At 38.0% G+C, this 24,696-nt stretch overlaps 5 protein-coding genes and 1 pseudogene across 7 annotated transcripts; 3 read left to right on the forward strand and 3 right to left on the reverse strand.

Annotated features, from left to right (window-relative positions):
• The first annotated feature begins 210 nt into the window (after positions 1-210).
• LOC125203540 (eukaryotic translation initiation factor 6-2) lies at positions 211-2,345 on the forward strand. Its single transcript, XM_048101911.2, has 7 exons — positions 211-344; positions 625-654; positions 733-829; positions 908-1,038; positions 1,282-1,412; positions 1,679-1,789; positions 1,889-2,345. Exons 2-7 carry the CDS (start codon positions 645-647, stop codon positions 2,144-2,146), a joined length of 738 nt encoding a protein of 245 aa, XP_047957868.1. The 5' UTR covers positions 211-344; positions 625-644; the 3' UTR covers positions 2,147-2,345.
• Positions 2,346-2,400: 55 nt separating this feature from the next.
• LOC125203671 (homeobox-leucine zipper protein MERISTEM L1-like) lies at positions 2,401-5,149 on the reverse strand. The gene is made up of 8 exons (XM_048102073.2): positions 5,013-5,149; positions 4,215-4,647; positions 4,032-4,133; positions 3,761-3,961; positions 3,529-3,700; positions 3,189-3,457; positions 3,022-3,111; positions 2,401-2,944 (listed from the first exon to the last, which is right to left on the reverse strand). Exons 2-8 carry the CDS (start codon positions 4,611-4,613, stop codon positions 2,594-2,596), a joined length of 1,584 nt encoding a protein of 527 aa, XP_047958030.1. The 5' UTR covers positions 4,614-4,647; positions 5,013-5,149; the 3' UTR covers positions 2,401-2,593.
• A 2,687-nt stretch (positions 5,150-7,836) lies between these two features.
• On the forward strand, positions 7,837-8,827 carry LOC125203814 (vascular-related unknown protein 1-like). Of its 2 annotated transcripts, none has more exons than XM_048102271.2 (3): positions 7,837-8,139; positions 8,242-8,316; positions 8,701-8,827. In XM_048102271.2, the coding sequence occupies exons 1-3, from the start codon at positions 7,864-7,866 to the stop codon at positions 8,776-8,778; spliced, it is 429 nt and encodes a 142-aa protein (XP_047958228.1). In that variant the 5' UTR covers positions 7,837-7,863; the 3' UTR covers positions 8,779-8,827. The 2 variants fall into 2 exon arrangements, with proteins under 2 accessions (XP_047958228.1, XP_047958229.1); XM_048102272.2 differs by having other exon boundaries at positions 7,849-8,139; positions 8,245-8,316.
• Positions 8,828-10,708: 1,881 nt separating this feature from the next.
• PDIL5-4 (PDI-like 5-4) lies at positions 10,709-16,909 on the forward strand. Of its 2 annotated transcripts, none has more exons than XM_048102184.2 (16): positions 10,709-10,952; positions 11,113-11,177; positions 12,106-12,196; positions 12,404-12,498; positions 13,429-13,486; positions 13,945-14,129; positions 14,227-14,284; positions 14,382-14,422; positions 14,559-14,633; positions 14,788-14,844; positions 14,988-15,054; positions 15,262-15,408; positions 15,547-15,771; positions 16,195-16,344; positions 16,431-16,508; positions 16,613-16,909. In XM_048102184.2, the coding sequence occupies exons 2-16, from the start codon at positions 11,137-11,139 to the stop codon at positions 16,688-16,690; spliced, it is 1,446 nt and encodes a 481-aa protein (XP_047958141.1). In that variant the 5' UTR covers positions 10,709-10,952; positions 11,113-11,136; the 3' UTR covers positions 16,691-16,909. The 2 variants fall into 2 exon arrangements, with proteins under 2 accessions (XP_047958141.1, XP_047958142.1); XM_048102185.2 differs by having other exon boundaries at positions 12,106-12,143.
• A 258-nt stretch (positions 16,910-17,167) lies between these two features.
• On the reverse strand, positions 17,168-19,470 carry LOC125208428 (COBRA-like protein 10 pseudogene; annotated as a pseudogene).
• A 755-nt stretch (positions 19,471-20,225) lies between these two features.
• On the reverse strand, positions 20,226-23,367 carry LOC125203683 (DDRGK domain protein). Its single transcript, XM_048102090.2, has 8 exons — positions 23,110-23,367; positions 22,875-22,971; positions 22,222-22,325; positions 21,522-21,623; positions 21,276-21,437; positions 20,955-21,011; positions 20,760-20,796; positions 20,226-20,645 (listed from the first exon to the last, which is right to left on the reverse strand). Exons 1-8 carry the CDS (start codon positions 23,227-23,229, stop codon positions 20,440-20,442), a joined length of 885 nt encoding a protein of 294 aa, XP_047958047.1. The 5' UTR covers positions 23,230-23,367; the 3' UTR covers positions 20,226-20,439.
• Between the last annotated feature and the right edge of the window lie 1,329 nt (positions 23,368-24,696).

Here is a 24,696-nt window from a genome sequence, read left to right on the forward strand (position 1 = left end):
ACATAAAATTACGAATTAAAAATGCTCTATTTAATTTAAAAGATAAGATGGGTAAAATAGACTCAAAGTTAATCAATTCATCAAAATAAATTCTCCACTTAATTTACCTTTATCAATCTTATTCTAGCCCATTGATTAACTTATCTCAAACTAAATAAAAGTCTATCTAAATATCTTAGTGAATGGTCCAAAACATAAGCCCATGTTCCCCCAAAAATAATTGGAAGTCCCCAAATAAATAAAAAATTTAAAATACTTGTGAATCCCTAGGATCAAGATTCAATCAACCCCGCCGCGCTTCTTCTTCATTTCAATCAGCACCGCCGCGCCGTCCTCCTACTACGGTATTTCTCTTAACATGTCAATTTTGTAAGAATTTTTTCAAATAGACACGTAAATATGCGATTATACAGCTCAAAACCTGATGAAAAACGTAAACTTGGGCTTGTTCTTGCCGCTCAATTAGAGTAATTAGCTCATCTATAGCGGTGATTTTAACAAGGGATATAATGATTTAAGGCTGATTGCCCCTGAGCTCTGCAGTTTTGTTATCAAGCTTCCAGTTGCCTTTTCATTTTGTATTGAAGATTTTGATTCAGTTAAATTATTGTTTTTTTTGTACAGATTTGATCCTCTCTTTTACTATGGCAACAAGTAAGTGAAAGTGGTCCCTTTAAAATTGATGATTGGAGCAAAGATTCATTTTTTTTTTTTAATATTTTGAGCTCACAGGATTGCAATACGAGAATAATTGTGAGGTTGGGGTTTTCTCCAAGCTTACCAATGCATATTGCCTGGTTGCAATTGGGGGTTCTGAGAATTTTTACAGGTATCACACTTGTAACAGATTATATAGTGGTTATAAATTTTTTTACTTCATTGTATAACACTTTGTGTTTGGTGGCAGCACATTTGAGGCTGAGTTGGCTGATGTAATTCCTGTGGTCAAAACCTCCATTAATGGTACTAGGATCATCGGACGCCTGTGTGCTGGAAATAAGAAGGGTCTGCTTTTGCCTCACAATACTACGGATCAAGGTATTCGAGAACTAATTTAATGTGCATACATGTATTTTGTGTATCCGGACTTTATGTAAGAGCTTTATATACTGATAAAGATGACACTGGGCTAGGTCGGGATGTTGTTGTTGAAGCCCTAGTCATTTATCTTGCTTTAATTGTTTAAGTCATAGGATTGTTGTCTCGTAGGGATAAGAACAATACATGATGTTGTTTTCATTTTTTAAACCTAATGTTGAATCTGAATTGTGCTTATGATAGAGCTTCAGCACTTGCGGAACAGTCTCCCAGACTCTGTTGTTGTTCAGCGAATTGAGGAGAGATTATCTGCTCTCGGGAACTGTATTTCCTGCAATGATCATGTTGCTCTTACACATCCTGATCTTGACAAGGTAAACATAGATTGCACTCAGTTACATTTCCTGCAGTCTGTTTTAGTTTTGTGGATGTTGCTTTGCCTCTGTGCATTATTTTCAACGATCTTAATGCTCGGTCCTGTTTGTCTAGGCTTCTCTTTTAATTGGCCTACCGTGTGTAGAAAAGTAAAAGAAAACTGTGTCCATTAAAAAGTTGTGAATTAAACTCGTAAAGTTTTTACCTTTAGTCGTGATGCACCTAGAGTGGAGAGTGCTTACTGATTTTCAATATTGTCTGTTAGGAAACTGAGGAATTGATCGCAGATGTGCTCGGTGTGGAAGTTTTCCGCCAGACTGTAGCAGGCAATATTCTTGTCGGCAGTTATTGTACCTTCTCCAACATAGGTGGCTTGGTAAGGATTCAATTCTGTGTTGAAGTTAGGATCGCAGAGCGAGGGAAGGATCTTGATTGTTTTTCGTCATTGTGACAACAAACTCATTTTTTACGACAGGTTCATCCCCACACATCCATAGAAGATCTAGACGAGCTCTCTACCCTCCTCCAAGTTCCTTTGGTGGCTGGGACAGTGAACCGTGGTAGCGACGTGATAGCTGCTGGCTTGACAGTCAACGACTGGACAGCTTTCTGTGGGTCAGACACGACTGCTACTGAGCTGTCTGTCATCGAGAGCGTGTTCAAGTTGAGAGAAGCTAAACCTAGCGCCCTCGTTGATGAAATGAGAAAATCATTGATCGACACCTACGTGTGAGAACACGTCTTCATATGTTTCTGAAGCAACAACTTGCTTGTACTTGGGCAGAATGAACAGATTTCGTTACTGTGTGAGTGTGTGTATAACATCTTCCGTTGTTGGGCGTTTTAATTGTGATGTATTACGATGAAAATTCAGTAAGGTTTCTATATGTATTCAGAAAGTCTGGCAAGTTGTCCAGATTGGGTCGTTTTTATGTGACAAGTTTTGCAGGTTATGTTGTTATTGTGTTGACACGACTCAATAAGTCCCAACAGGAACACGACCCGTTTCATTTGAACACAAACATGATCATGATACATAACTCATCTTAAAACTCTAATTAGTATGCTATGAATCAAATAAAATTGATTAATGATAAAGTGTGACACTAGTTCATCATCCAAAAGTCCTACAAACAATACACAACCAATCTATTAAATGTAATGCCAAAAGCATTAGTCTTTAGGAAGTTGGAGGCCAATTCAATTCCTGTAGAAGGGCTGTTTGGATCAGAGAAACTGTATCTCTGATCAGTGTGCACGCCGTGATCAGTGAGCTTTCCGGCAGTTCTTCCGGTGTTGTTAGTTCTTCATCGATGATCTGAAATGCGACAGTCAGGATACTGCTCTGGTCCGTAGATCCATCAGGTAGAACGACGAACCCTGAAGGCAAGATTGCCACAGAATCTGCAGTTCCTCCTTGCAGAATGTGGTGCATTGTCCGGACATCTACGGGAGCGTAGCCTGTGTAGCACGCCACAGAGTCGTTGTAGCTCTCTTGCAGGTACGTGATCACACCTCTCTTCGAGCATTGCTGCACAAATAAGCAAATCCCTTTGTGTTAGTATATATCATGTGATCGATCAAAGGAGGTGAGATTATATAGCTTACGGAAACGACTGAGATCGAGTCTGTGGAGTTTCGAGGTGAAGAAATGCGTACGACTTCTTCAACTTCCATACCATGTGCTAGAATATCCCACTGCAGGTGACATATATTTCATTCATTTAAGAAAAACTGAAAATTTAATTAAAACTTTTTTTAGAAGAATTTAGCACCTTAGCTCTATTTTGCTCATTCCTTAGGAAGTTGAACACTTGATCTTGTTTCACAGGTAGCCAGACTGATGTCGCGATCGACACGGCTACTCGAGGAGGGATCTGTTGAAGGTCATCAAGGATCAACCAGTTCTTGATTAGGATCCCATCAACTCCTGGTAGGTTCACTCCACTCCATCCACCTTCCATAGTTGAGAAAATCTTCAAATTAAAATCTCTCGTCATTCCTCCTGCCAATCTCAATAGACCATTCCTAGCAGCTCCTGAACCTATGCATATGATCAGCATTTGTGAGGCTTTTCTTGGAATTTTTTTGTTAGAAACTTAGAATTAAAACCACCTCTGTCATCAAGAGAGTCGCCTCGCGCCTCTAGAGTTGCTATTCTTTCGCATTGTCTCTCCAGGGTCGAGATCCAGCGCTTGGCGCTGTATGCCACCCCTGATTCCAGCAGTGCCTTGAACATAGAGGGCGCTAGGCCCTCACGTTCCGAAGTGTGTTCCACCCAAGTAACCTGGGAATTTCGGTGTGATGAGAAATGGTTTGACGAGCAACGAGGTTAGGTATCGTTTACCTTTGATACTCCATCCCCGAGGGCTTGAATCAGGCAGCCTGATGGCTTTCTTTTGGATGCTGGGAATGGATTCGGGTATATAGTTTCCAGGGAAACATCGGCGACAACCCAAGTGTCGTTATCTATCCGCCTCGACTGCCTTACGAAGTACACTTGTCGAGGCGAGATAAGAGGAGAGCAGATGTGAAACTCTGCATACATCTGCCTCGTTGTCAGGTAAGCGAACAAACAAAGATATCGGTACCGGTTTTTAAAGCAGTTGAGAATTTACCACTTGCACAGAGCCATTTGCATTCTCCATGTCCCCTGTGGTTAAAGCTGCTAGATTTATGGCCTTTGAGACTATATTTGAGAATGTTGATGTCCATTTATCCTGTTTGAGTGAGAAGGTATATTGCTTATCTTTATCCCTTTCTTTTCTTGGAGTTGCATTAATTATAAAACTCTCACTTACCTCATCCATGAACATGCTCACAAGGCAGACAGGGCTTCTGTAAACCACCCCATTGGCCCGGGAACCGTCAAAGCTCACGTGGCCGGGCTGACACTCGACGTTCTCATTGAGGTCACGCGGCTTCCCTTGTGATATGAGTCGAAAAATCTCCTCCAGAGCTGGATCAAGTGGTTCGAATCTTCTCTTGTATTCTGTTTGATTAAGAGTCTCATAGCCACTGTCAACGTCGAAAATCCACGAGTCTTGTTCTTGAGCCACTAGCCTGAGCTCTTCGGTGGCGGAGAATGCAAGATCAAGAATCCTTGCCTTGTGCTCCTCAGCACCCGATGAGATGGCCACAAGGAGATCGCTCGCTCGTTGCATATACGTTGTCCAACTAATGTCCGTTATTAGTCCCATTCACTGAAGCGTATCTGATATGTGAAGTGGAGCCCTGAGGTTTCATACCAAAATCCAATAATGAAAATATATAATAAGTGAAGGAAAAACCAATCAAATCATATTGAGGTTCCATCACACATCTACAAAGATTTGTGTTTGTGACATACTATATGTATTAGTTACACTGGCCTCAACTCCTTGTACAATTAATATTGTAACACAAATTGAATAAAAATGGTGAAACCAAAGAGAGGTTGATAATTAAGAGACTGCAAGTGGGAAGAAACAAGAAATGAATGGTCATAGAGCAAGTGTTTATTCCAACTTTTAATTGAGTATTACTAATACCTAATATTTCCTAATCTGATTTCGAAATTATGGCATCCAAATGCTTCATTTTCATGACAGAAAACATACCTGGCCATCATCATCATTTGTAATATTGACGTGCAAGCTGTCGATCTTAGAGGGTACAAAAAATGCAAATAAAAGAATCGATTAAATTAGTGGGATGAGTTCGTCTATATGAGTTTGAGAAGGTTTGTGAAGTTACTAATTAAAACCCTAAATTATGTTTCTCATTTTCATGTTTGTGTATGGTTAATTAGTTATAGAAAGTATAGATACACCATATTTGTAGGTTGGTTAGTTATGTATGGACCAATTTTTCAAGATTTCCACACACATATATAGCCAGACATTTTAGGTTAGATTATTTCAGAGCTTCCTCTACAATGTTTTTTCTAAATCAAACACAAATTATAAACTTGATTTGCAAAATTTTAGCATAATCTCAAAAATCCTTGTTTTGATGTTATGGTATTAATCTTAAAGTAAATAGTAATCACAAATAAAGATAAATCGAATTAGCCATAACGTTAAAACACCAGCATCATACAAATTCCAAATTCTTAAATTTGGCTAATGAAATAAATATATTTTTAAGAAATACATTTATACTCCTACAAAATTCTGAAAATATTCCTAGAAAATTTCAAAATTATTTGAGACTTATGGACCCCTTCATATAGCTTCGTCCCTGTTGAGCATCGGTCTTCCATGGGTTAATGTACCTTAGTTTTTTTCATTTTATCCATCGGACTATCAAGTGATATCATTAATTTTATAAATTACATAAATATAAAAATATGATTTATTTATTTTCTTTATAATTTGAAATAAATAAAATAACAAATCGTTGATATTTATGTAATTTGTATAATTAATGCAATCAAAAGAATTTTAAAGTAAAAAATCAATTCAAATGGATAAAACAAAAAGGTATTAATGCTAACATAAATTAAACAACGATATTCACTTATGGTGTTCATATAAGACATTATAGATAATATTTCTCATATATATTGTATATTTGACATCATCAAAATAGATATTAATTTGTTAAGCTTTAGCTAATGCCCCATTATATATATGTTTGTTTGATAAGGTAGGTTCATGAACTAATAACTAATTAATTACGAAACTACAAAGTAGACTTTTCTCAGTCACAAAAATTAGATGAAAATAAATAAACTAGTAAAAGAAGAAGTTGAAGGTATCAATGTCAGCTCCTAGAGATTATATATTGATAATTCTACAATATCATAGTCAAAATACATACTACTAATTAAGCCGGTTTAATTTCTTAAGTGTATTATTGTATCTCTAAGTCAATAATTAATCATAAGTTCGATACATATATTCATTGGGTCATCACGTTTCTGTTTCCAACCATCATCTACTTATTCTTCCAGAAGAAAAGTCACATAATTTAAAAAATTTCAGAAAATAAGAATAGATTAATTTTGTTTTTTTTATGATAAGAATATAAATACAAATGTGAAAAACAAACATAAGAATAAAATTAAAAATTAAAATAAAAGATCACTCAATTGAACAGCTAGATAATTATGGCCTTTAATTTATTCTTCTTCTAATTTTTGGGGGAAAAGTGACATTGCAACCAATCCAAGAGCAGCTGGAATCATTTATGATAATTGATAGATGACATATCTATTTTATAATTATGTCTTCCTTTTCTTTTGAATTATGAATAATGTGAAATCTTTTATATAAGTTGCAAAGGAAAATAAATAATTTGGAATGAATGTAGTAAAAAATAATGCATAAAATTCTATGATTTGAGGTTGAAAAAATTCCAATTAAATTCGGTTTTCTGAATTCATGTGTCTATTTTTTTACTTTTTATCTTTCCGTTTATTTTATTTTATATGTATAGATGCCAGGTTAGTTAGTTTTTATAGGTTATCAACAGGCAGGTTATAAATTATTTCGTATAGTTGAAGTCGCATTTAATGATTAAGGCCAAGAAAAATCAACTAATTAACTACATTAGTTGCTTTAGTTTTCAAGTATCAAATCACGTTTAATGGAATTTAGCACTTCATGGCCTCGCATATATAATCAAGCTAGTGTAATTAATTAATCACAAAATATGATTTGTGTATGGAGTTTCAACACCTGTAAATATATTTATAGATTAAGGAGACTTATTCAGTTCAGGTATAATAATTTAATGCATACAAAGATTTGGCAAATCTTTGTGTGTGTATATTATATTCCAAAAAAAAAGGTCAAAACATTCAATCATTTAGAGTAATTATCTATAGCCCCACTCCAATTTAATGGATTGGATACGATTTAACCTTATAGTTAGTTGAATAGATATGGCCTGGTAAATTATTAGGGATTTAAACCCATGCTAATTATTATTTTTTCCTTTGTTTTTCTACTTTATAATCTATGTAAATTATAGAAAATGTCTTTAGCCCATATCAAATTGATGTAAAAAGTGATAAAAAAAAAATAGTTGAGTCAATAATATTTTTGTTATGCATCCACCAATGTGGCCCTTAATTAATCTTGAAATAATGTCATTTATGATTAGTATTGACTTATGACTGTTCATGATAAGATTATGTTCTATGAATGTCGTTCGTTTGGACAGACATGGCTCGTTCTTGACCTTCTCCATATGACCTAATTATTGATGGATCATAGAATCTCGTGACAAGTTAATCTTAAGTAACAAATTGCGTCAGACTTATAAACATTATGCATTTCTAATTAGGTCAATTCACCAACCTCAACTTCAAATGGCCCACAATCAAGATTCCGTACTGCCTAAATTTATTCATATAATTCAATCTTCAACTTACAAATTACTATCACATATGTGTGTGTGTATATATAGCTGTTGAAGTAGACACACACATGTGTGTTGTTTTTTTTTTTTGATAAGAAGAAAATGGGAGATTCTCCTGAAGAGAGCAGCTGGACTTTCTACATTGAGGGTTTTGTTTGCGAAGATAACATTGATAAGCCTTGTTTATCTTCTGATTTTGAGAGCCCTTCTCTCGTCTCCGACGCTGCTTCTTCTGCTGTAGCCAACAAGTTTAGACAGGGTTTAGGGTTTTCTTCTCCGAGTCTTCAAAATAGTTTCAAGAAGCAGAAAACTAACATCATTCCTGCTATGGATTATGATTTGGAAGATACTGCCAGCTCTCCTGTAAATAGTCCTAAGGTATATAACATTATAACTCTGTCTCTCTCTCTCTCTCTCTCTCTATATATATATATATATATATTGATGTGTACATGTGTGTTTGGTAATTGGTATGAGCAGCAGGTTTCTTACATGAATGAGTTTATGAATCATGGCAACAAGAAAGAGAAGGGTAAGAGGGATGTTTCAGATCAGGTAAATGCATAAGAATAAATACAATCGTAATAATCATATCCATGTTTTTGATCTTGGTTTGTAATAATCTTAATTTTCTATGAATTTGAAAATTAGAGGCAAAAATCTGACTGTGGGATCTTATCCACGTCAGCTTTAGACTTTTAATTGGAAAACATGGTGTAATTATATGCTCTCCATCCACAAAAATATAATCACTTTGTCATTTTTGTTCATTAGTATTACATTATGCTGCATTCAATTAAACTCAAATGGAGTATATTTGTGAAAAAATGCAGGCTAAAAAATCATTAGTGGGTTAAAGTTCGGATTGATTTAAGAATATTCTACTTATCTTTTTATCTTCTTATTTTTTGTTCTAATTTAATTTGTGTTTTTGTGTAGGTGAAGAGGAACACTTATGGGAAGGTGTTTGCTGTTGAAAGAGATAGTGAGTTGAAGAAAAAGAGCACATGTGGTTAGGAGGGCTGCTGCTGTTGTAGCTTTGTACCCATTTCAATTATGTCATCACAAATGTAAAAAAATTAACCTTATAATTAATGAATAAGTTTCTAATTTATTTGATGCTGCAGTAAATTTTGATTTCTTAAACCTCCCATTTACATATTCACAAGTACACATGATTTAGTTAAAGGATGACAGGAATACATCATAATGTTTAAGATAATCTGACTTTTTCATATAAGTCTTGTAATAAAAAATTGACTATCTTTGTGGCTCTTTCATATAAGTCTTAATAAATATAAAACCATAATTTGACTCTTTCATGTAAGTCATGTGAGACAGGTCAAAATTCAAACATAGAGTTATACTCGATACCAACAAAATTTTAAATATATGTTTTTAAATAAAATTTAGAAAATATAAATCGTACCAATCTCTTTTTCTACATCCGCTCCTGATAATAACGATTTGAATTGTGTGGCCTAATATAGAGTGATCATCTCTTGCTCCACACAACTTCAATTATACTTGTGGCAATTTCACCACAAAATATAGATGGCATGACCAGAACCACAATGCATATAATTTCTCTATTAAATTCTACCACTGAGTTCAATTTTTTTTATTAAATATGGGCGGTTAATTGTCTGAGCTTTCTTGTGATACTTACAAAAAGAGTACAAATCATAATAATGAGAAAGCATACTTTTCTTCTTCAATTTCAAAAACTTGTTGCCGTTAATGGCAGAGACAAGGGCTTTGCAGATTTGAGCACATGGGATACTGAATTTGCGTATCTGCCTAACCATAAACTGTTTCACCTCCACCTGTTCTTATTTAAGGGCGACAATAAGAAGAGTGTCAACGAAACACAACTGAGTTGGCAACACGTTTTCGCTACAATGTGTTGAATATTATGGACCAAAACATTTGGGCCGTCTATTTTGTGAGCCCAATGAAAACTGAGTTGGCCCATGTCATTTATGCGAGCCCACTCACCCGTTCACTAACCCTGAGCTCACCGATGGCGTGAGATCTTAGAGACTTCTGTGTTCTTGAGTGTTTCTGTGGTGGTTTCTGAGAGCGTGCTCACCCGATGAAGTGACTTTAGCCATATTCCTAATCTATATTTCTTTAGTCCTTGCTTCTTTTTTTTTTTTTTTTTTTCTGATCTTCGAGATCATTTTCTTGTAGTTACTAACTTTTGTATAAGTGTGCAGGTGCTAAGTGTGTGAGCTGCTTCGACTCTGAAGCGGTCAAGGTTCCAGACTAGTGCTAGGGCTCATACTTTAAAACCTAATTTCTTGTATACTTTGGTATGTTATATTTGATTTTTCAGTAAATACAGTAGTAAATTTGCGGTGGTGTGACCCCTACACATTGAATAGGTCCTAGTGTTGATACATTATAATATCGACAAACATTATCTGTGCATATGTGTGATCGATCGAATTATGTGACGGAGTCAAACGTCATTTAAAATAAATACGATATTTATTGTGTATAAGCAGGACCTACGGAAGTAGGAGAACTTCTACAAGATCTATTGAAATGAGTAGAAGGATCTAAAGATTGACTTTGCCAATAAACTTTAGTTATGAATTTTAACTTTTCTTTATAGGTAAATGATTTTAAATTTAAAGTCTGCGTCACGAATCTAAGCCCTTTGGCCACCTTTGGCAGACTCAAACCTGAGAGTTTGGGTCGTTTGGCCATACGCATTAACCTCTCTACCACTTGATCAAGTCACACACAGTGAATTCGGAAAGAGAATTGTATGAAACCTAAGTCCTACAATTTTTTGCTATTGAACCCCGGCTGAGTCATTCTAATTACTTTCAACGTTAGAATTGTTCATTTTAAATTTTTGGTGAACTTTAATTGTCGATCTGACAATATGTGATTCCACGTTGAATACATATTTTAAGACACAGTGGAATAAAGGGGATTTCTTATTTTTCACCTTTTATAACAAGTGATCATTGCATTCTTCATTTTTTATAGATGTTTATAATTTAGAATACTCATTAAAATGGTGTGAATTAGATGAAAAAATTAATGTGACGCGATATGAAGACAATTTAATACGAGTTGCCTAAAATTTATATGAGAAAAGTTAGTGAAAATCGACCAATTTCTTTGCAGAAATTCACCGGGTTCGAACCAGCCAGCAGCATCAGTATCAGCATCAGGTGTGTTCCTGATTTTGCAGTTACATTCATAATCATCGCACTCCTTTACCAAACCGAATGCGTTTTGCTTTTGGTTCAGTAACAGTTCTGTTGTAGCTATACATTATCCCATTTCTGCAGCAGATCTGAGCTAATTCCGCTTTTTATTCATAAATCTTAGGTTCAAATCGACGATTGAATAATCATGGTGTCTACCAGTAAAATCAAATCCGTCGATTTTTACAGGTGACCTCTCCTTTTTTTCTTTCTCAGTCTCCCACATTTCAGTGCAATTCATTTTTTTATTTTTCTGATGTTGAGCTAACTGAATAGTATTAGCATTTTGGTTTCGATGCTTTTTTATTTATGTTTTTCGTTTTTTTGAGAGCGATGAATACAAATGAAAACTGCATTTTGGCTAGAACTCGTAATTGGACTGGTTAAACCTTGGATCGCGAGAGCATCTTATTTGCTATACGGATTTTGCTTGCATTGGTTTCTGTTGGTGGAGGTGGTTCGAGAACAAGGAATTTGAAGCTGGCAATGGTTGCAATAGTTAAGAATAGTTAATACTGTGGTTAGATCCCCAAGTGATGATATGCATGGATGTGGAGAAGCTTATGCATATTGCTTTGAATGAGATAGTGTATACATATTTTTATTGAGTTCCTAATAGTAGTGATACTGATCTGGCCCTTCTCTTTTATATTGATTTCCTGTTTCAAATCACAGTCCATTGATTAGACAGATGCAAATACATTTAAAAAGTTCCTTTTTTTGGGCAACTTAGAGGTGTAAACTTGGAACTTACTTTCTAGGTACTTATCTTATCATACCTGTGATTTTGGGCCGATGATCATATCTGATTGGCTTTCGATTCAGTATCTAGCAAGAATCTTAGTAATTATTGTGGAGAATATGATGAATAAGGCTTGCCAGTTAATTTTTTTCAAGTTTCTTTTTTCTTTACACGTGAATTTTTGAAGAATTTTAATCAGACGAGGACGTCTCTCTGTTAGAACTCAAGCGTAGCTGTCAAGTACTCTCTAGTTTTGATGATAGTATAAGAATCAGAAGATATGATGCTTTGGAATCGTAGATGCTGAATGCTCATTACGCTGGTGTAAATGCTCCTTTTACTTAAATTCCGTTCCCTTTTTTCTTATATTTGCAGGAAAATCCCAAGAGACTTGACTGAAGCATCATTATCAGGTGCTGGATTGTCAATCCTAGCAGCCTTTTCCATGATCTTTTTATTTGGAATGGTAGGAACTAATCTTTATTGGCCAACGGTTGATGGATACATGCACTATCAAACCTAGGAAACTGATGGAATCTTTATGTAGTCAGCTGCCCCTTTATTTTATTATGTTATCATGCTGCATTGCAAATGCTTTTTGTTTAGCTGCATCTCACCATGTGCCACAGAAAAATGCCCTCTGCCCTCTTTATGATTGTGCTGTCATATGTAGGAATTGAATGATTATATGAGAGTGAGCACCTCTACATCAATTGTTGTTGATAAGAGTTCTGATGGGGACTTTCTACGAATTGATTTCAATATGAGGTAATATTTTATTTATGCTAATTTAGTCAAATTACTTGATATTGCCTACGACTTCTCCTTTTATATTAAGAACAAAGAACCTATGGGTTGCTAGGCTGAATATTGAATGTACAAGAACAAACTCAGAAACAATTCACCTTATTTAATTATCTCCTTTTTTTTGCTTAAAATAATGCCACGTGACACAAAAAATACTTTGGTTAAGAACTGTGGAGTTCAGAGTCGTTTTTCTGTGCCCTTTCCACCAGATTTTGATTCCAAATAAATAAAATGTATTTCCAGACCATCGTTGGTCCTGCAAATTTTGAGACGCTATAATCTCATCATTCAAAGCCTACCAGCTACAAGTTATTTCTTCACATCACATGCAGTGCATTAACATTAATACTACCAAAAAAGTTTCTTCTCCAGAAATCTCCTCCCGTTTGAAATATATATACCTTTGAGTTTTCAATTCCCATAGTTTAAACATTCTGTGCCCTCCCAGATGATAACATCATGTACTCTTCTAAATTTTTCCTGGTAAACGACATGTAATCTTGTTGGTAACTACAGTTGATGTCCTGGAAATTGCCACCTTTTACCCTACCAGCCACAAGATGACCAAAATATATGTTGAACCTACACTTGTGGTTAATACTTGTAAATTTGGAATTGTGTACTTTTTTTTTTAGTTGGAATCCTTGTAATTCTGTACTCTTCGATATGTATCCATATAGGGGCATTTTTGCCATATAGGGACAATTTTTGTGTACCGAGCATCAGAATATCGATTGACCTGGTAAATTCGCTGCATTAATATTTAGGTAGCTGCATTTGGAACTTTCTATATATGAATTTATTAGCGTCTGGTCTCTTTTGAAACATCTCCGTTGCTTAATTTTTAAGCTATATGTGTTATTATGGTGATAACTTCTTAAATTATTGTAGCTTTCCAGCATTGTCTTGTGAATTTGCTTCGGTTGATGTCAGTGATGTCCTGGGCACTGTAAGTCTTCTTTTCCTCAACTCCGAATACAATATCTTTATGAATTCTTTAAGTCATTCTCTCAAGTTTTGGTAGTGCTCATTACATTATAGATCTGCGGCCGCCGGCCAGCCTGAAGGGGAAAGATGCACAATTTTGGAATTAATCTTGTTTATAGAACCTCGAATATGGTTCCAGTGCTGTATAATTTAAGAACTGTATCTATTAATGACATATGTCTGATTTTATATCACACATTCACACCTCCCAAGTGTGATACATAATAAAAAAAAAATGAAGTATAGCATGTTGAAATTTTTCTTACCTGTTGTCGGTTTATTGAAAAAATGTAAGCAATTTGAATTTAATAGAAAACTCATTTCGTATAGAGATTTCCTACAGTTTCATTCTCTAGTAATTTTTTCCTTGTAATAAAACCAGATTGTGCTTTTATTGAACTTTCTCCATTTTTTTCTCAGAATAGGTTGAATATAACTAAAACCATACGCAAGTATTCAATAGATTCCAGATTAAACCCTACTGGTTCCGAGTTTCACTCAGGACCAGTTACAAAAGGTATTAAGCATGACGAGGAAACTGATGAAGAATATGGAGAAGGTTCTGTTTTACTCAATGGACACAATTTTGATAGAATTTCACACAAGTGAGTAATGAGTATACAGATACCTTTTTCAGTTTGCCAATCAGTTTGTTATTTTAGATTACATGTGCACCTCTGATATTCCCGATTCATGCGACAGGCATGCTATTTTGGTAGTGAATTTCTATGCCCCTTGGTGCGCTTGGAGCAATCGACTGGTATCAGCACCTCTCTAGTTACTGTCTTCTTCTGCTGCAATAATGAATGGATGGTTGTAAGTAGTGTAATGAACCTGTCTCTTTTCTTTTATTTCAGAAACCTTCGTGGGAGAAAGCAGCCAAAATTATAAGAGAAAGGTGTTGTCTCTCATATTACTTTTGTACTTGGTCAAAATAAGTCACCCATAACTATTTCACTTTATACTTGAAAGAGTGACTAGCAGCATCATTATCAAATACTCTATTTAGAAGCTCATCTTCAGTTTTCTTTTAGATATGACCCAGAAACTGATGGACGTATACTTCTGGGCAAGGTTGATTGCACTGAAGAAGCTGATCTGTGTAAAAGGTACTTTCTAGATGATATTTGGTTATTACATAGTTCAATTACTTCGTATGGGTTTTTGCACTGCCATGATCCTAAGTGATATTTATATTTCTTATGTTTTCCTTCTATTTTGTTTTGCTGTTTCACATATTAAATCTGTTATATACATCTGCAGGAATCACATACAAGGATATCCATCGATTCGGATCTTCCGTAAAGGAAGTGATGTAAGGTCAGATATCATATCTTCAGGTTTATACCTTTTAGTTCCTGATTTCTTACACCTTATTTGCAATGACTCAATGTCTCGCATAATATAGATGAATCTATGTTCACTTGTAAATTCTATTTTTAGATTAACTGCTCCTGATGCAGGGAGGATCATGGCCACCATGAGCATGAGGCATATTATGGCGACCGAGATACGGACAGCCTAGTGAAGGTGAGAATGCTTTGACTCCATGGAAAAGTGTGTTTCGATGGAGAAGTTCCAAAATTAGAAAATATAATGAACTAATCCCAGTCTCCGGCCAACAATTTCCCTTGCTTAATCTCGAGATAGGAGTAGGATTTTTCCAAATACAAATATGGTGATTTAAATTTAATAACATCTTTATATGAGGAATTCAGTGATATTTTATCCTTGCAGGTGATGGAGGATTTGGTTGCACCTATTTCTTTTCAGTCGTCACAAGGTGGTCCTGATAATATTGCCACAGAGATAAAAGATGACGCGAAAAGGCCTGCACCTTCAGCAGGAGGGTGTAGAATTGAGGGTTTTGTGCGTGTGAAGAAGGTTGGAACAGATTATTTGAGATGTATTTTGGTGTAGAACCGCATATATTACTAGATAAATATGCCTAGTTTTATCAGATGTATAAATATGCTTGTGCCTTAAAATTTTATCAGATCTCTTCTTCTCTCTATTGTGCAGGTTCCAGGGAATCTTATCATATCTGCTCATTCAGTTTCCCATTCTTTTGATGCTTCTCAAATGAATATGTCACATGTTATTTCCCATTTTTCTTTTGGTAAAAAAATCACTCCATGGGTCTTGAGTGATATGAAGCGACTGCTGCCACATCTAGGTAGAAGCCATGACCGCTTGAATGGCTTGTCGTATATCAGTAATCCGAGTGATTCGAATGCAAATGTAACCGTAAGTTTTTATTGCATTATTTTGTATCTTTCCAGATCTTTTATATCCTGTAATCCTGCTGTTTCAGTGTATCTAGCAATTGCTATCTCAATGTCTTTGTGCTGTATGAATATAAACCTGAAACGGGATACATTCATTTAAAGAAAGATGAGTGAAACCAATCACAAAAGGCTTCCATAAAACAAAACTCCTTGGTGATTGCTCTGGAGATGCTAATTTGACTATTGCGGTCTACCTGATAGCAGCTTTGCTAGTCATATAAATTGTGTCCCTATCTTTTCTTGATTTGATCTGATTGAAATCCTTGCTGATCACAGACAAGACGGAAATTACACATTTATCCTGTCGTTGATAATGTTGAACTGTTTAACCTAGCATTATGGATGATCTAGCAGTGAATTTATTCACTTCCTACATTTGCAGATTGAGCATTATCTTCAACCCGTAAAAATTGAGGTGATGACAAAATCTTATAAACTAGTTGAGGAATATGAGTACACTGCCCACAGTAGTTTGATTCACAGTCTTCAAATCCCTGTGGCGAAATTTCATTTTGAGCCATCACCTATGCAGGTAATAAGCTGTTCTATCAATCTTTCTTGCCAATTGTGTTTATTCTCATCTCCCATTGCTTTTCTTTTGCTGTGTTCCCCTACCAGGTTTTAATAACCGAGGATTCCAAGTCTTTTTCACACTTCATTACAAATGTCTGTGCCATCATCGGAGGTGTTTTCACGGTTTGTGCTCAATGCTTCCTTCTGCAGCTTGGTGCTCAATACTCCCTTTGGATCCTTCTTCTCTGTGATTTACCAACGCAAAAAATTCGTTTGATGGTTTGCAGGTCGCTGGTATCTTGGACTCCGTCCTACACAACGCAATGAGGCTGGTGAAAAAAGTTGAACTGGGGAAGAATTTCTGACCGGAAGTGGAAATTAGCAAACATGTAAAGAAGAATACCAATTTCTGTACACATCATTGACTGATATGCATAGATAAGTTAAATCAATTAGATTGAGGATCTTTTTGAGGAAATTTTGATGCGATTTAAGGTTTATCATAATTTTGGTACTCGTTCATGAGAATTGAGAGGACATCTTCTTCGTTTATCATAATTAAAACAGGGGGTCTTTTTTTTCAATCTTAATTGGCTGCATTAATTTACAAAAATCGACCCAAAATTACCTTTGGCTTGTTTCTAGCAGACTGCAATTAACTAATCATCATCTCATCTCATTTATCTAAAGATCTTCTCAGTTGCTCACAGTTTTCTTTGAAGCCATGAAATTTCAGACAAGTTATTGACCCTAACTAAATCACAATAGTGTCTTCACTTTCTCTGTTCCATTGTCAGCTGCAGAACATAAATACATGTTTCATAACATAAAAGAGGTCTGATTTCATTTACAGTGAAAAAAAACTTGGTGTAGTTACAATAAACTAAAGGAATAGTACTACATTGCAGTCAGTTAAAAAAAAGCACAAGTGAAGTAAGAATGGCAAGCAAGAGCGAGCTAGTGAGCACCCCGGGCGGCGCGGGTGCAGCAGCCTTGGGCAACACCTTGGGAAGCGCGCACTCCTCCCCGTTGAAATACAGCTTGGTAGGGAAGCCGTCCCCACGCGGGATCTTCAACCCATGAATATGCTTCTTTGAGAACGACAGCACCGACTGCTGCTTCCCCGGCACTGGCGGATCCTTGCCGGGCCGGGTCCCGTTCACCTCCCCAACAAGGTAATTTAGCCCCGGTAAGCCTTGCATGAAGATAGTGTTGTTCATGCCATCCAACACGGTCCCGTTGAACGAGTAGGATTTCTCGAACCCGGGGAACGCCCGCTTCATCACCAGGGCCGAGTACCAGTCCACGAACGCGTCCTCCTCCCAGTTAAACAAGGTCATCCTCGCGGTCCACCCGGTCTTGAAGTCGGAGTCCACGTGCCAGTTGATGCTCACGCCGCAGTTGTCCGGGCAGGGCAGCTTCCGCGGGAGCTTGTGGTGGTTGATCCTCGCGAACGCCGCGGCCTTCTTGCTCCGGTTCACGAAGGGGACCAGCAGGGCGCTCGGCGGGATCTGCAGCGCGGCGCCGTTGCGGTCGCAGCGCGGGGGCTCGTCCTCGCAGCCGCAGGCGCACGTGTTGCAGGGGACGGCCCCGGCCGCGTAGAAAGCAGAGTAGGAGACGCAGCAGCGGTTCTGCTTGGGCTTGGGGCGGCTCATGTTGCAGTTGACCGTCCAGCTGGCGATGGCGGACCCCGTGGCGTCGATCCCCCGCGGGTCCGGGAACTCGGACGGGTCGACCCGGACAGGCGGTCCGCACTTGTAGTTGGGGTTCAACCGGCCCGTGATCTTCCAGTTCTGAGGCGGGTTGATCGCGGTCCGGTTCAAGTCGGGCGGGAGTTTGAAGACCTCCATTTGGAACATGGCTCTGGCTTTGGTCTCGTTCATGGTGATGGGGAGGAGGAGGCCGTCCTTGCAGCAGTAGGGGAGTTTTCCGACTTTTTCGTCGTTCTCGAGCTGCGGTGGGAGGTCAGAGATGACGGGCCTTTTCTGGCAGTTCATGACGGTGGAGAAATCTAACTCTTTGTAGTATTGGCCTTGCGGGCCGTAGATGCACTCGGACGGGTCTTTGCGGTGGGTGAAGGCGCCGCGCATGTCGTATATGAACTCGTTGCGCATCCACTCCCAAGTGAGGTTCCACTGGTCGAGGCGGCCGAGGGGGTGAAGGTTGTCGATGGTCACCTGTGCCATGTACTTGTTCTCGTAGGCTTTGAGGACATCGTAAGTGAAGTGGAGGTCGTCGAAGGTGCGTGGTGCGTATTTGGTTTTCTTCTTTTCTTTGAATTTAGGATCTTTCCTACAGCACACGTGCATGTAGGGCCCCTTCCGGGTTGCCAGGGGGCATTTGTAGCCCTCGTTGACGAGCCTCAAGGACTTGGGCATCGGGGTGGCTTTGTCCGCAACCCCGAACTGCGTGCCCTTGAGCCCGACGTGCACTTGCATCTGCTCGTAGTCCGAGGCCGTCTCGATGGCGGTCTTGAGGTCCGCCTGGGGGTACCCGGCCAGCACGGTCCCGTTCTTCCCCACGCGGATGGGGAACCCCTCCCCACTCACGACGATGGCCCCCTCCGCGGACACCAGGAGCTCGTCGTACTGGAAGCCCACGAACATCTTCCAGGACTTGAGCTCCTGCGCGCCGGCGTTGAGGATCGTGGCCGTGGCCTTGAACGCCCACGCCTGCGCGGTCATGTTCCTCACGAGCGGGTACTCCTTCTCCCGCCCCTCGAACGTGTACGACAGGAAGATCCCGTTGCACCTCTCGATCTCCGGGGGTGGCGGAGGGGGCACCTCCGGAGGCAGAATTTCTGGCGCGACAGGAAGATCTGACGCGACAGGAAGAACTGGCGTGACAGGAAGAACTGGCGTGACAGGAAGAACTGGCGCGACAGGAAGATCTTTCGCAACAGGGACAGGAAGATCTTTCGCAACAGGAAGATCTTTCGCGGCGACAGGAAGATCTTTCGCGACAGGAAGATCTTGCGCGACAACCATGCTGCGCAAGATCACGACGACAACGAGGAGCCATGGCATCCTCGCGAGTAACTGCGGTATCATGGATGTTATTTGGATTGGATTACGAAACTTGAACGGGGCGCGGCGGTTGGCTGAAATGCCCCGTCGGAGATATACACAAACGATTTTAAGAGAGGATTGGCTGAAATTTCTGTTAGGAAAGGATTTTTAGAGAGGCTGAAATATTTTGTAACAAAATAGTGGGAGCCTATAATCAACTATTGGTCCGGAGACGATTTAGGATTTTCCTATTTTTTCAATTCTATCACCTTCTATTTTCACTTATCATAGATTGTATTTCTTATTGGATATGATTAATTGATATATATATGTTGTTACTCTTTACATCTTCAAGAGCCTATAGTTGCTCCATCGCATTGGTGATTGAATTTGTTTTCCTTTATAGGTGGAAAAAAATATATTTAGCCTAAACGAAAATATAGACTTTGAGCTTGAATGTTTGAGTTATATACTCGGAATCACACTTGAGTCAACATTGTTGCATTAATTTTCATTGTGAAACCCCCATTGTAGAATACATTAGGCTCTTGTAAGTCATTTCATGTGTAATTTTTTACAGACAACAAAAACAATTTTAGCATTGCAACTATAATTAGACAATTTCTCAAAATTCATACTTCCTCCATCCGCCATTAGGAGTCCCATTTGTTGCTGGCATTTAAGAAATGTCAAGAAACGTGAGTAGAGAAAAATTAGTGAAATAGAGGTCCCATTTATTTATATTAGTTTTAAATGAAATGTGAGTGTAATGAATTAGTGAAAAGTGAGACCATATTACTCATTTTAGGTAAAAGTGAACCGGGACTTCTATTCGCAGACGGACTAAAATGGAAAAACGAAACTCTTATTCGCGTACGGAGGGAGTACTACATAAATCAATAATTTCAAACTGAGATTATAAACTCATTAAAACTTCTCAAACGTAAACCCAGTGAGAAAAACACCTAGGAAGAGAAACAAGTACTCCAATGGAAGAAGTTGAGGCATATGGAAGAATTTCAAGTAACCTCTAAGTACAGTCTTCCTAACTGTATTCAACAAGCTATCAGTTAGTTCATACACATTTCTGTTAACAAGAGACCAGATCAAGCAAAAGTTATCTCCTCTATGCTGCTTATATCTTCCGCTACCTCAGCTTTAGGTTCTAAATCTATGAACTGGTTGGACTTGCTAGCCAGGTGCGATATGCTTACCCTACCTTCACGCTTGATGTAATCAGCAACGGCTTTCATTTCTTCCAGTGAGATGTATATGTATTTTCCTCTGTCGTCCATTACACCCGATAGTCTACCTGTGAAAGAAACATATATTCAACTACATAAACTCTGTGGTTCTTCTCCATGGTTAACTAGAATGAAATGGACACAAAATTTATACTTGTATATAAGAAAGGGAAGCAACATACCCATAGTTTCTAGAGAGTTAATGCGATTGATACAGTCCTGCATTAGTCCAAAAAATTATAAGCATAAGAAAGGGACCAGCAAAGACAGTAGAGTGATGATAGACTTTTTTGGCAACCTCAAAGGGACGCAAAAAATTAGGAGTATTAGTTTAAGAAAACAAAAATGATGGGGTTTTTCAGTGTGATATAAGATACCTGAGTTCGCAACTTAAACTCTGCAGCAATATCTTCCAGAGGAACACATTTATGCTTCTGCAGAATCAAATTAAAAAGAACAAATAAGCATCTGGACTCTTCTCTCCACAAGAAGTTCCCTTTCACACAACCACATCAGTACTTCAATCAGCAAAAGAGGGACGGATATAGAGGTTCCTCAAATATAAAAGGAGATGTTAATTGCGTTATACTTAAGTCCTGAATCCTGATATTCACAGCATCACTTGCTTGAATAAAAAAGATCAGAAAGAGCTATTGATCCATGTGATTAAGAAATAAAAGGGATCACGCCAAAGTCACCTTGATGTACTCCACAAAATCAAAGAGCAATCCTTGGCTTCCATCTTGCACTTCATTTTCGGTCGTTCCTTCAGCATCAACAGAAAATGCTCCTTTCCATTTTTCAAACTCCAATGCAGCAGCTTCTTCCTCCTTTGCTTTTCGTGCTTTTGCTTCTTCTTCCTGGAAAGATTATACCAAGTTACCAACACTTTTAAAAATGTAATCCAATAATTCGTGCGTATTTCATAAACTTCATCAACTAACCAGCATTCTTTCATGAGCCTCTCGCTCCTCATCCTTTTTCCTCCTCATCTCATCATAATGATCTTGTTTTGTTCTCCTTGAGTCACGTGCAGCATCTTCAGCCTTCAGAAGCAATTCGTCAATGTCAGATGCATTAATCATTAAAGCCTCTGGACTAAGAAAACAGCGCTAAGGATATGCTAGATTACTAGGTCACTTCTGGGCCCTTATCAAGAAATGCCCAGCATCATAATTGAAGTTCACTAAGTCTTCTGAATTAGGTTCTCAAGTAATTAGGAAAAACATATACGGAGTAGTATGTTTCCTAGCTTTTACATGAAAACTAGAACAAAATTAATTATATCTATTACACCAGAGCACACTGGAAAAGACAGCCAATAGGAAGTAAAGGATGGAACTCAATAGTTAGTATCGGAGGGGCCAATTGTGTGAAAAGATCTTAGTGTTTGAGAAAAATGGGTGTCAATGTTCATGTGTGCTTTCCATTATGTTTTCTGCTCAAACTAGGGGCTACATGATTCTTGGGGGCGGGGGGTTATTTAAACTGAACAGCCGAGGGGCGACAAGAGCCTGACCCAATTGTCTAAGGTGGCTAGTTGTGCCTTCTCCCAAACAATATACACACAAGTAGTGCATGTAGGGGTTGAGGGGCAAAGCCTTCCTACATGATAATAATGAAATGCCCTTTAGAAATCTTTACCTGGCGTTGTGCTTCTCGCTCTTGCCGTTTCTTCTCCTTTTTTGTCGAAGCTCTAGCCCTATACCCGTCTGCTGCGTCTTCATCATCACTTCCATCCTCAGTTTCTGTACCCATGTAAAATACAAATATTTTACATCCTTGGTACAACATGTCCTTCAGGGCAGAAACATACACACTAATACGCAAACACACATAATACAAGAAAAGAATCATATGAAAAAGACTCTTTAGAGCCACAAGCAGACCGGCCAGATAATACCAGCTAGAAATTCTTCATTACCATGATAACCCATAGACAGACAAAAAGTTCTTCAAGAATTAGATGTTTTGTTAACAAATACTGTGAGCATTAAGTTAACAACAAATCCGATAATACACCAAAAGATCTCGTTGAAGGAAAACGCAACCAGGGAGTAGAGGCCTATGGATATTTCAGGAAACGACGTCATTAGGCATATGAGCATCCAATTTAATCTTGGTGCAGGACAAATGAACTCAACCAATCAATCAAAACTTTCTTCCATTTCACCATTGTAATTCTTTAATGAATACCTTTCCACATTAGCATCATAGAGTTTAATCATAAAAGAGAATGGAACTCAAATATAATCCTAAATGCGGAAGAAGTGATAATTGACACAAAAAAAAAAAACCTTCGACGTTAGCGGCAGCTGACGATGTGCTGGCAGCAGTTCTTCGCCGCATTCGCCGATTATTACCAGCCCTAACCACTCGTTCCCCTTGTACAACCTGCACAAAGCACAAAATCAGATACCTTTAACCTAGTTTCAGCTACTACAAACATGAAATTGCCGCGAGCAATTCGAAATTAAGCAGATAAAACTCTGAATCAAACTCAATCCAGCTCAAAAAAATCGCGATTCATACCTGTGGCTCTTCTTCATGTTGGTGGGGAAGGCGAGAGTCGAGGCGACGCCTCCACAAATAGAGCGGAATCAAGGAGAATACCACGATCATCATCAGTATTGCCGCTAATACACCCTCCATTTCCTTGAAAATCTCGATTTAATAATCAAAATCAACTGAAACAAAATCAAATCAATAGGTGGAGAATCGAATAGCCGAACGATCTGCAAGAAATTTAGGCGAGGGGTTTTCGATTAATTCTTTTTCTATGCCGATTGATTTTCGATTTATAAAGTCAAAAAATATTTACTGTCTTATTATAAATATTAAAAATAATCATGTAAAATGTCATTTTATTTGTACATTTTATCCTTCTAATAATGATGACCATTACAAAATATGTTGATCAAATGAATCTTAATTATAAACTGAATTCGATACAAAATAACAATACTCCCTTTGTTCCAAGAGTCTCGTTTTTCTATTTTAGTCCGTCCACAAATAAGAGTTTCAATTCACTTTTACCATAAATGGTAATAGAATCCACCTTCCACTAACGTATTCTAATCACATATTATTTAAAACTAATATATACAAGTGGGATTCTATTCCACTAACTTTTTTCCATCTATTTTTTTTAATATTTCTTAAAACTCATGACACTCACGAAGAAGACTCCTAATAATGGACGGAGGGAGTTTTTAGCAGGAGTATTTTCTTATATTAATGTCTGAGGTATGATCTATATTATTTTCCATGACTTGATCACTACAGCTAAATATGATCATCTCATCAGTTTGAATTGCATGGAGATGATGAAACAGGATATCTGAGAGGATGCCACGTGCTCACCGAGCTGACACGTCACCCATTCAAAGAAGAAGAATAAATAGTTGAATGATTAATTTCCAATTCCAATGATATGTGAAGAGAAAAATGGGCGGACATCTCTTGTCTCTCTACCCAGCCACGCAGGCCTCAAGGCTCAAACGCCTCACCTCAAGCATCCCATTCTCAACCATAAGAGTATGCATGCCATATGTTGTTGAAATATTACTACAATTAATCAAATGTTTTCATATATATGATGATGATGATGTTATGCAGAGATTCAAGCATGGCAGGGAGGGGCAAGGGATTGATAAGGAGAGAGCACCGACGACGGCTGAGGAGTTTGAGAGGGTGGCTGAGGAGAAGAGCCGCCAAGGATTCAGCAGCCAGACGGTGGAGAAGGCGAGCGATGGCGCTTTAGAGGCTGCCGAGGCTGCCGTCGGCGACTCCAATCCTCAGGCTGTCAAGGAAGCCTTCAAAGAACCTACTGGCAAAGGTGATTTCCATAAGGGAGGCGTCCACCAACGATGAGCATTACCTTCTTTTCTTTTCGTTTAGTACTAGTACTATTTCTTTTTTTTATTTTTCTATTTTGTTGTGAATTGTGGTGAATGATGATGTTGTAAATTTGGTCCCTCTTTTTACACCCAGTCTTAGTATATAAGAATAACAAACACATAAATTTATATTACGTGGTTGTGGGGTATATTAAATGAACATGGATTTTGTAATTGTCAAAGTGATTTTTTTGAAGTATCAAAGAACATTCACTTGTTT

The sequence above is a fragment of the Salvia hispanica genome, chromosome 6 (assembly GCF_029641045.1).
Source record: "Salvia hispanica isolate PSC_SH4W2 chromosome 6, Shi_PSC_v1, whole genome shotgun sequence".
Taxonomy (NCBI): domain Eukaryota; kingdom Viridiplantae; phylum Streptophyta; class Magnoliopsida; order Lamiales; family Lamiaceae; genus Salvia; species Salvia hispanica.

What these genes read in the sequence shown, in the direction of transcription:
- LOC125203671 (XM_048102073.2), bottom strand. Translation starts at nt 4,613, where the DNA reads ATGGGACTAATAACGGACATTAGTTGGACAACGTATATGCAACGAGCG. An exon ending in CAAATGGCTCTGTGCAAGTG is followed by an intron (nt 3,962 to 4,031) that starts GTAAATTCTCAA and finishes ACAACGAGGCAG; the next exon opens with ATGTATGCAGAGTTTCACAT. An exon ending in CGACTCTCTTGATGACAGAG is followed by an intron (nt 3,458 to 3,528) that starts GTGGTTTTAATT and finishes TCATATGCATAG; the next exon opens with GTTCAGGAGCTGCTAGGAAT.
- LOC125203683 (XM_048102090.2), bottom strand. Translation starts at nt 23,229, where the DNA reads ATGGAGGGTGTATTAGCGGCAATACTGATGATGATCGTGGTATTCTCC. An exon ending in AACATGAAGAAGAGCCACAG is followed by an intron (nt 22,972 to 23,109) that starts GTATGAATCGCG and finishes TGCTTTGTGCAG; the next exon opens with GTTGTACAAGGGGAACGAGT. An exon ending in ATTTTGTGGAGTACATCAAG is followed by an intron (nt 21,012 to 21,275) that starts GTGACTTTGGCG and finishes TTGATTCTGCAG; the next exon opens with AAGCATAAATGTGTTCCTCT.
- PDIL5-4 (XM_048102184.2), top strand. Translation starts at nt 11,137, where the DNA reads ATGGTGTCTACCAGTAAAATCAAATCCGTCGATTTTTACAG. An exon ending in TCAGTGATGTCCTGGGCACT is followed by an intron (nt 13,487 to 13,944) that starts GTAAGTCTTCTT and finishes TTTTTTTCTCAG; the next exon opens with AATAGGTTGAATATAACTAA. An exon ending in GCCAAAATTATAAGAGAAAG is followed by an intron (nt 14,423 to 14,558) that starts GTGTTGTCTCTC and finishes GTTTTCTTTTAG; the next exon opens with ATATGACCCAGAAACTGATG.
- LOC125203540 (XM_048101911.2), top strand. An exon ending in TCACAATACTACGGATCAAG is followed by an intron (nt 1,039 to 1,281) that starts GTATTCGAGAAC and finishes TGCTTATGATAG; the next exon opens with AGCTTCAGCACTTGCGGAAC. An exon ending in CACATCCTGATCTTGACAAG is followed by an intron (nt 1,413 to 1,678) that starts GTAAACATAGAT and finishes ATTGTCTGTTAG; the next exon opens with GAAACTGAGGAATTGATCGC.
- LOC125203814 (XM_048102271.2), top strand. Translation starts at nt 7,864, where the DNA reads ATGGGAGATTCTCCTGAAGAGAGCAGCTGGACTTTCTACATTGAGGGT. An exon ending in CTCCTGTAAATAGTCCTAAG is followed by an intron (nt 8,140 to 8,241) that starts GTATATAACATT and finishes TGGTATGAGCAG; the next exon opens with CAGGTTTCTTACATGAATGA. An exon ending in AGAGGGATGTTTCAGATCAG is followed by an intron (nt 8,317 to 8,700) that starts GTAAATGCATAA and finishes GTTTTTGTGTAG; the next exon opens with GTGAAGAGGAACACTTATGG.